At 45.0% G+C, this 10262-nt stretch overlaps 1 gene segment (V, D, J or C); it reads left to right on the top strand.

Moving 5' to 3' along the window:
• Positions 1-667: 667 nt before the first annotated feature.
• Positions 668-2908, top strand: LOC134410530 (immunoglobulin lambda variable 5-52-like). The segment is given in 4 exon segments: positions 668-713; positions 870-1169; positions 2132-2236; positions 2895-2908. Coding segments are annotated over 4 exon segments (465 nt in total).
• Positions 2909-10262: the final 7354 nt, after the last annotated feature.

Raw genomic sequence — 10262 nt, 5'->3', positions numbered from 1 at the left:
ATAGGCATTTTGGGGTGGGTCCATGAAAACCTTGTGGCAGGGTCCAGGGGTCCGAGTGCAGGGGGTGGCGATTGGACTCCACCCCTCCCCACAAGGACTCATTTGACGTCCCTATAAAAGCTGGAATGCCTGTCCAAAACACCTGGAAGGCTCAAGGTTGAGGAAGGCTGTCCAAGGAAATGAGGCTAGAGGGTTTACAGTCCTTCCCAACAGCTGGCATTGAGGCTGTGAATAAGCTTGCCTAAGAGGAAGGAAACACAGGGCAGAAGAGCTCCATAGGGACATTTTCAGGGATGGAATGTTTTCAGCATTGCCTATCCTGTGTCCTGATTTGCCAACACAGAAGGCAGCTGCGTGCCAAGGTACCACCCAGTTCCCCACGGAGTTCACGCTCAGCTACTACTACTTCATCAGAGACAAACCCTCAAGTCTTCCCCCTTCCTTTTAAATTGTCCCCTTCAGGCACATGTCTTCTTCAGTCTTTGGCCTGACATGGAGATCAGCTCTTCTTGGAGGAGGAGCTCCGCTTCTAGCAAAGCCAATGGGAGTGCAGACATTTACATGAGACCTCCTCCTCCTGCTCCTGGGACATTTAAGAGAGAAGTAGGGAGGTTTCCGCCAGTTGCCTCCTTGCTTTCCAGAGTCCAACTCCTTGAAGGAGCTCACCATGGCCTGGGCTGTATATTTCATGGTACTTCTCAGTTACTGCTCAGGTATGGAGACAACTTGCTTTACGCAGCCTTATAACAGGGACACTCTTCAAATGTGTATTTATCTGAGTGGCAGCCTGATATCTGTGAGCACATTTAATTAAGGAAGCTCTCTTTTCCCCTTCTCCTTCTCTTGTTTCTCTTTATGTTCTTGTGAAGGTGTCATCTCACAGCCAACGTTGACTCAACCTGCCTCCCAGTCCGTACCCCAGGGACAAACTATCAAAATCTCCTGCACTGCCAGCAGTAGCGTGGGCACTGTTTACTGGTATCAACAGAAACCTGGACAGAGCCCTCGCTTTGTGCACTGTGATGCTTGCAGCAGCAGGGGATCTGTCATCCCAGATCGGTTCACTGCAACCCGCTCTGGGACCACAGGATATTTAACCATCACCGGCACTGAAACTGAAGACGCCGCCGATTACTACTGCGGTGCCTGGTTTGGCAACTTGCACAGTGGTAAACTCTTATGGGGAACTGAGACAAAAACCTGCATTCTTCCTCCCTCAGAGCAGAGCGTTGAGATTTCCTCGAGAGAGTAAGTTGTTCTGTGCCTGAGGTAATTTGAGTCATAGAGCTAGAAGGGCCTGAAAAGACAGCTGATGCCAATCTCTTACCTAGGACCAAATCACCCACCCCTCACCTATGCACAGGTCAACACACACTGCAAGTTGCTGAAAGCAGGATGCAAGTTCTTTAAAGGGGCAGAAGTTCCTGGTGAAATGGCTCCTCCCGTATGTACCTCCCTATCCATTCCTTAAATTCATCTACACATGCACCCTCCATGTCTACCTCCAATCCAGTGTTTGGAGGGTGTCCACCAGGTAGAGGGCTAACTCAATGATGTTTCTCCAAAGGAAGTATCCACTATATTGTGCTTTTGACACCATTCTCCTTCTTACAGGCTTTTAGATAATCTGTGATCAAAATCCATTCTTCTGAAGATGTCACTTCACAGGTCTCTTGGGCTCAGCCTGCCCCCATCTCTGTGTCCCTGGAAGGAACCACTCAGATCTCCTGTAGTTTTGGATCAAATCTGGATACCTTTTCATGGCTTCAGCAGAAACCTGGGCAGACCCCTCGTGTTCTGGTTCATAGAATCATAGAATCATAGAACAGCAGAGTTGGAAGGGCCTACAAGGCCATCGAGTCCAACCCCCTGCTCAATGCAGGAATCCACATTAAAGCATCCCTGACAGATGGTTGTCCAGCTGCTTCTTGAAGGCCTCTAGTGTGGGAGAGCCCACCACCTCCCTATGTAACTGGTTCCACTGTCGTACTGCTCTAACGGTCAGGAAGTTTTTCCTGATGTCCTGCCGGAATCTGGCCTCCTGTAACTTGAGCCCGTTATTCCTTGTCCTGCACTCTGGGAGGATCGAGAAGAGATCCTGGCCCTCCTCTGTGGAAACCAGGGATCCCAGATCGGTTCACTGCATCTCCCTCTGGAAACATTGGCTATTTAACCATCACTAGCATCCATGTTGAAGATGAGGCAGATTATTATTGTTCAGTGTGGCAGAGCATTGGTAAACTGTTTCACTGTAGTGCGTTCTCATGGGGAACTGCGACAAAAACCCACCCCAGAGAAGGAATCCAGAACTGTTTGAGAGTTTACCTTAATATTTTCCTGATTCTCCTCACTCATTGCTCGGTTGGGTGGAGATGGGTTTAACTGCTTTGTACAGATGGTTCCCGCCTTCAGGGTGCAATCATGTAGCTTGTTCCGGCATCACCACCATGGCTTTCTGGGAACTGATGTGGGGGCTGGTAATGTTGAACTTCTATTAGCAGTGTGCTCAGACAGCCATCAACCCCCCTTTTCAGGTAACCCACTCAAAGCTTTTGACCAGCTGTCAGAAGTACAAGTTGCACGAACCCAAGAGAAGGTTCAATTTGGCAAATTTTCAGTACCATGGACAGTTCAGTGAGATGGAAGTCATTTGACTAGGGGTATCCTTCCTTTGCAAATCCAGCCCTTTTGGCATTGGGGCTGGGGGGGGGTGGTGGTAAATCTGGTTCTTCTGTTCTTTTTCAAAAATACAAAGTTGTACAAATTGCAGGTGCAATTTGCCTAATTTGTGAAAATTCCAGCCAGAATCTGTGCAAATCATGCAAAGCACCTTTTCTCAAATGTACACATGCTGTCAAACACGTTCTGGGGCTGGTCTGTGAATCATATTGCAGGTTCTGAGCTGTAGGGACTTTTGACTCTAATAATAAACTAAAAGGTGTGAACCAGGCCAATCCTGATCAAAAACCAATTGTAACAAATCTCTCATAGATTCTGGATCCTATACCATATTCACTAGGGATGTGCTCCGCTTCTCCTCGAACCGGAGAAGCAGGAGCGGAGCGGGGGGCTTCGCCTGCCATTAAGGCGCACGGGCGGCGACGGCGGCAGGGCCCGGTAACCCCACCCCCACCCTCCTCTACCGGCCTTACCTGGCACTACTCCCCTCCACTGCGGAGCCGTAGCTCCGCGGTGAAGAGGAGCGGAGTATAGGCGGAGCGGCGCGGAGCGGGGGGTCCGTGCACACCCCTAATATTCACAGGCAAAAAAATCACCAAGGATTCTGAGAGGATACAATATTTCTAGCAGTGGCAAAGAAGTTTTCTTTTGCTGTTGTTATTTTAATAGAAGACTCTGAGATAAACTCTGAGTTAAAATCTTCTTGTACGGTGCTGATGTGATGCTTGCTATCTTGCCTTTAGAGGGAGAGATTGGTCTAATTTCGCTAGGGCTGTGCTCCGCTTCGCTTCGGAGCATAGAAGCGATAGCGAGGCAGCCTGATTCGCCTCCGGAAAAGGTGGAGAAGTGAGTTGGGGGGCTGAGGATTGAGGCGAAGAGGATCGCCTCGATCCGGAGCTCCGAACACAGGTAAGTGGGGGGGAGGGAGACTCATCTGGTGCTGGCGCTGCCACAGTCCCTGCAGTGACAGTGATGGAGCCTGGTAAGGAGGCAGGGAGGAGGGAGGCTTACCTGCGTCCGTCACGGTCCATCATGGGCTTCAATTGAGGCCCCGGTTGAAGCCGAGGCCTCTTCAATGCACGGGTCCCAGCTCCTCGCGAAGAACCACAAGGAACTGGGACAAACTGGGAGAGATGGCTAAACTCTCCTGCAATGCCAACAGTAACCCCAGCAATGTTTACTGGTATCAACAGAAGTCTGGACAGGCCCCTCGCTTTGTGCACTGTGATGGGCACTGCAGGACCAAGGGACCAGGAATCGCAGACCGATTCACTACTTCCTGCTCTGGAAGGCTATTTAACCATTGTCAATGTCCAGGGTGAAGATGACGCTGCTTATGAAAATTAGTGAAATTCTCCCAACACTCAAAGAACGCAGACTGCAACCCACAGGTCAGATTCATCGAGTCCATTGAGGATTTCTTCAACCTCCCTACATGGTACAAAGGAAGGAGCTACTCAAAGTGAAATATGAGACAAAGATGACTTTAAGTAGTGTGTATGTGTGTGATCCTTTTTGAGAAATACAAAGTTTGCTGTTCCCAATTCTAAATTGAGCACATGGGTTTTAGCCCATCGCTAGAAAAAGAAACCTTCATTGTTGACTTCCAAGAGGCCATTAGGTGGGTGGTGGGTGGAGGAGGCTATTAAGGGCTGGAATTAGTGGATGAAACTGTATATTGCCCAGCAATTTCCAAAGCAATCTCTCTCCTGTGGGGGACATCAGCTGGTGAGAAACATTCTAGAGATGGACAAGGAACCCATGGGAAGAATGCTTTGCCTGCATATCAATTCGCTCTCAGAAATTCTGTTCTCAGATTACATTTCCCCCCAGTAAGCATGTTTTTGCTGAGGTATCATGTGCTTCCACCCTTTATTTATTGTCTCCCTTTGCAAACCATCCTGCAGATGTGTCCTGTTCGTTCATCTCCTCCTTGCAAATTCCTTCTCCGTTCATTGGCCTGGCTCAAACAGGAAGTCATTTCAAGCAAAGGAAATGGGCATGAATTACGGTGACTAAACGTCCGGACACGCCCGGGAAACGGGGGGGGGGAATCTGCGTCCGGCTGGAAATACCTTCCCCCCCCTTTTGTCCGGCCCCAACGGAAGCCAGGGGAGCCTTAACAAACCCTAACTTACCAGGCCTAAATTTCCCTATTGAGTGGTGGCGGCCATCTTGAATCTCGCCTGAAATCACGCGAGATCTCGGCAGCTGGCTGGGAACTCAGCGAGACCCAGCCAGCAGCCGAGATCTCACGTGAGTTTGGGCGAGATTCAAGATGGCCGCCGCGTGGGGTGGGTAGTGAGTGCTTGGGGGCTGCGTGCAGGAACTTCCAGCAACGCAGCCTCCACCCCCACCCCACCCCGGTGCAGAAGCAGCAGCAAGCAGGAGCAGCAACAGGAGGAGGTAAGAGACTGAAGTTTGTGTGTTTGTGTGAGAGTGCATGGGGTCTTTGAGTGAATGCATGTATGCATGTTTTTTGAGTGAGTGATGCCGAGTGTGTGTGTGCATGCACGCACGTGTGCTGGCAGTGTGAGTGTATTGATGTCTGAATGGGATGCCTGGTTGTTTGACTGAATGAATGCATGTGCATATTTGCAGTGGGGGTGGCTGTAGTTTTCTGTGAGTTGGGGGGATGATTTGGAGGTGAAGTTCCTATGAAATAATGCATTTTAGACCCGTAGACCTTCCTTTCCAATTTGTTTACTATAATTGGCATGACGTATATTTTGTAACAGTGGCTGACAATTGTTCATCCTTCTTAAAGAAACTTTTAAAAAATTAACAGGGTTGCTATTATCATCATCACCACCACCACCATCCATCATCATCATCATCATCATCTATCTCTCTCTCTCTCTTTTCTTGCTTGTGGTGGTTTTTCTAGATGAACATGATGGGCTTTGCCAAGTCATGTTGTCTTTTGCTGATTCAGAATAGGTATTGCAATTTCAATGTAGGTGTGTTTTTCTTGGTTGTTTTTGACTGTTATGTCTGGTTGAAGTTGAAACAAGCTAAGACCAGCTTTAATCCAATTTGTTCCATAGCTAACATTTGCAGGCTGTTACGTGATGCGTTCTCATTAGACCCGTGTACAAAAAAGTCCGTCCTGCTCACAGGAGCTGCCTTGTAACCACTCCCCCCATTGATGACAAACCAATCTTATTGGTGGCATCTTCACAACAATTATACAGGTTGGAACTGGAGACTTATTTCACTGGCCTAGAATCATAGTCACTACTCTTTCTAATTAGACTTTATAGCCAATTAGAATTTATCCTTAAAACAGGATACAGTATTGCAAAAACATGTTCATGCTGAAAACACAAAAGTGATAATCTGGCAATACACAATACTACTGACAGTATAAAAACTGTGGCACTTAAACATATTCTTTCTGAGGTGGGGGAACACATTTTATATGATTCTTTCATTCTTGCTTATTGCTTATGTGTGACTGCCTATGTATGGTGATTAGCTGGTGGAGGGAATGGAAGAAGAGTTGAATGTACAAGGATAGACAAAGAAACTTGCTATTAAGGAGGGAAGCATGGGGTAAACTTCACAATATTAACACTATAAATGTTTTGGGAAAACAACAATTGGAAGAGAGCACATCTTTCTTTATACAGGAGTAAAACAATTTCACTCAAAGTTCTATTTTTATTCAGCTGAGATATCAGTTCTTGATGGGACTGAAATTTCTAGAGCTTCTTCAAAAGCAAGTTTTCTTGCAACTGGTGTCATCTGGACTCTGGTCTTCTGTACTGCAGTTCATCAGGATTCCATCTTTCATTATTACTTTTCTGAGAAGACTTCTTGCATCTCTTTAGGGTTATGATGGTGTTTGCAAAAACCTGCATAGGATATTAACTACAAAGAGGCGTGGATCGCTGGATGAAGAGCAAAAACAAAACAATAACTATGTATATGAATCTGCATCTTTTTTTTTCTCCTTAAGATTTAGAGGCTAAATTTTTACTCTGCACATGTTCTTGGCTATTATCATCATCATCATCATTATTATTATTATTATTATTATTATTATTATTATTATTATTATCAATTTATAAAGCACCATCAATGTACATGGTGCTGTACAGAGTAAAACAGTAAATAGCAAGACCCTGCCGCATAGGCTTATATTTTAATAAAATCATAGTAAAACAATAAGGAGGGGAAGAGAATGCAAACAGGCACAAGGTAGGGTAAAACTAACAGTATAAAGTCCGGCTAGGCTGCCAAGGGCTAGTTAAAGCTGAGTGAAACTTTCAATCAGAGGGCTTTGGGGGTGGCAGCATTTCTTATTCTTTAAACATACTTGCATGGCTGGCTAGAATAAAGAAAACTAAAGCAATTACTCTGATAAGCATCCTGTTCATACCAGAAAAACTTCAAAAATAGAGCCTCCAACGTCAAGAAGAGTCTACCTCAAACCTGAATTAAATTTAAAAATTAACCTAGTTTTCTCTGTAATCTATTAAGAGAGGCCTTCAAGAGGCCACTGGACAACCATCTGTCAGGGATGCTTTAGGGTGGATTCCTGCATTGAGCAGGGGGTTGGACTAGATGGCCTTGTAGGCCCCTTCCAACTCTGCTATTCTATGATTCTAAATAGTCTCAAAGTGCAGCCACCAGAGAGTAGACAAAAATTACACGCATTGGGTAGTCCCTTGTAAGGCACAAGGAGAGCCCCTCCAAGAATTGCTAGAATTGTTTTGCAAGGCCTTGGTTCTTGGAGGGGCTCTCCTTGTGCCTTACAAGGGACTACCCAATGCGTGTAATTTTTGTCTACTCTCAGGTGGCTGCACTTTGAGACTATTTAATAGATTAGAGAGAAAACTAGGTTAATTTTTAAATTTAATTCAGGTTTGAGGTAGACTCTTCTTGATGTTGGAGGCTCTATTTTTGAAGTTTTTCTGGTATGAACAGGTTGCTTATCAGGAAGCAACAGCTGGTTTGTAAACACAATGTTTTCTTTATTACACTTTGCTACTAGTTATTTACTGTGTACTCTGTACAGCACCATGTACAGTGATGGTGCTATATAAATAATAGTAATAATAATAATAATAGTTCAGATTTATGTAGTTTTATGTAGCATTCTTTAACATGCTTTATATTTTTAATTTCTATTTCTGAGCATGCCATAGGAGTTTCTTTACAACTTGGCATGGCAGAAACATTAAATTGGGTTTTCTCTTGAACTTGAGATTGAATTGGGGGAGCTTTTAAAACTGGTTGTTCTATGGGCTTACTTGGCTCTTTAAGTGAAGCTTCAGTTTCTCTAGCAGTGCACTAGACACAGCAAGAGATTGCTTAGGAGAGTTTTTGGGGGCAGTTACAGTATTGCTTCTCTCTGTAGCTAAGGTTTTAGGGAGACTCTGCATTTATTTTATTTATTTATTTATTTAGAGTATTTTTATCCCGCCCTTCAGCCAAAAGGCTCTCGGAGCGGCTTACAATGTATCAATAAAGACAGTCCCTACCCTCAGGCTTACATTCTAAAAAAAAGACATGACACACAAGGAAAAGTGTATGGGGAGGGAAGAAGTAGGCTGTGATGGTGCCTGCCTGCTCCAGTTCAAGAGAAAACCCAATTTAATGTTTCTGCCATGCCAAGTTGTAAAGAAACTTCTATGGCATGCTCAGAAATAGAAATTAAAAATATAAAGCATGTTAAAGAATGCTACATAAAACAACATAAATCGGAATTATTATTATTATTATTATTATTATTATTATTATTTATATAGCACCATCACTGTACATGGTGCTGTACAGAGTACACAGTAAATAACTAGTAGCAAAGTCTAATAAAGAAAACATAGAATCATAGAATCATAGAATAGCAGAGTTGGAAGGGGCCTACAAGGCCATCGAGTCCCTGCTCAATGCAGGAATCCACCCTAAAGCATCCCTGACAGACGGTTGTCCAGCTGCCTCTTGAATGCCTCTAGTGTGGGAGAGCCCACAACCTCCCTAGGTAGCTGATTCCACCGTCGCACTGCTCTAACAGTCAGGAAGTTTTTCCTGATGTCCAGCCGGAATCTGGCTTCCTTTAACTTGAGCCCGTTATTCCGTGTCCTGCACTCTGGGAGGATCGAGAAGAGATCCTGGCCCTCCTCTGTGTGACAACCTTTTAAGTATTTGAAGAGTGCTATCATGTCTCCCCTCCATCTTCTCTTCTCCAGGCTAAACATGCCCAGTTCTTTCAGTCTCTCTTCATAGGGCTTTGTTTCTAGACCTCTGATCATCCTGGTTGCCCTCTTCTGAACACGTTCCAGCTTGTCTGCGTCCTTCTTGAATTGTGGAGCCCAGAACTGGACGCAATACTCTAGATGAGGCCTAACCAGGGCCGAATAGAGAGGAACCAGTACCTCACGTGATTTGGAAGCTATACTTCTATTAATGCAGCCCAAAATAGCATTTGCCTTTCTTGCAGCCATATCGCACTGTTGGCTCATATTCAGCTTGTGATCTACAACAATTCCAAGATCTTTCTCGTTTGTAGTATTGCTGAGCCAAGTGTCCCCCATCTTGTAATTGTGCATTTGGTTTCTATTCCCTAAATGTAGAACTTGGCATTTATCCCTATTAAATTTCATTCTGTTGTTTTCAGCCCAGCACTCCAGCCTATCAAGATCACTTTGAAGTTTGTTTCTGTCTTCCAGGGTATTAGCTATCCCACCCAATTTGGTGTCATCTGCAAATTTGATCAGCGTTCCCTGCACCTCCTCGTCCAAATCATTAATAAAAATGTTGAAGAGCACTGGGCCCAGGACTGAGCCCTGCGGCACCCCACTCGTTGCCTCTCCCCAGTTTGAGAAGGTTCCATTGATAAGTACTCTTTGAGTCCGATTCTGTAGCCAACTGTGGATCCACCTAATAGTTGTTCCATCTAGCCCACTTTTAGCTAGTTTGTTAATCAGAATGTCATGTGGTACTTTGTCAAAAGCTTTGCTGAAGTCAAGATATATGACATCCACAGCATTCCCACAGTCCACAAGGGAGGTTATCCTATCAAAAAATGAGATCAAATTAGTCTGAAAGGATTTGTTCCTGACAAATCCATGTTGGCTTCTAGTAATCACTGCATTGATTTCAAGGTGTTTACAGATTGACTTCTTTATAATCTGCTCCAGAATTTTCCCAGGGATGGATGTCAGACTGACTGGTCTGTAGTTCCCAGGTTCCTCCTTTTTGCCCTTTTTGAACATAGGGACAACGTTAGCCCTCCTCCAGTCGTCCGGCACCTCACATTGTGTTTGCAAACCAGCTGTTGCTTCCTGATAAGCATCCTGTTCATACCAGAAAAACTTCAAAAATAGAGCCTCCAACGGCAAGAAGAGTCTACCTCAAACCTGAATTAAATTTAAAAATTAACCTAGTTTTCTCTGTAATCTATTAAGAGAGGCCTTCAAGAGGCCGCTGGACAACCATCTGTCAGGGATGCTTTAGGGTGGATTCCTGCATTGAGCAGGGGGTTGGACTAGATGGCCTTGTAGGCCCCTTCCAACTCTGCTAGTCTATGATTCTAAATAGTCTCAAAGTGCAGCCATCAGAGAGTAGACAAAAATTAC

The sequence above is a fragment of the Elgaria multicarinata genome, chromosome 18, assembly GCF_023053635.1.
Source record: "Elgaria multicarinata webbii isolate HBS135686 ecotype San Diego chromosome 18, rElgMul1.1.pri, whole genome shotgun sequence".
In the NCBI taxonomy this organism is placed as follows: domain Eukaryota; kingdom Metazoa; phylum Chordata; class Lepidosauria; order Squamata; family Anguidae; genus Elgaria; species Elgaria multicarinata.
The sequence above is the reverse complement of the archived record's forward strand: the minus strand, read 5'-3'. Positions and strand labels throughout refer to the sequence as shown.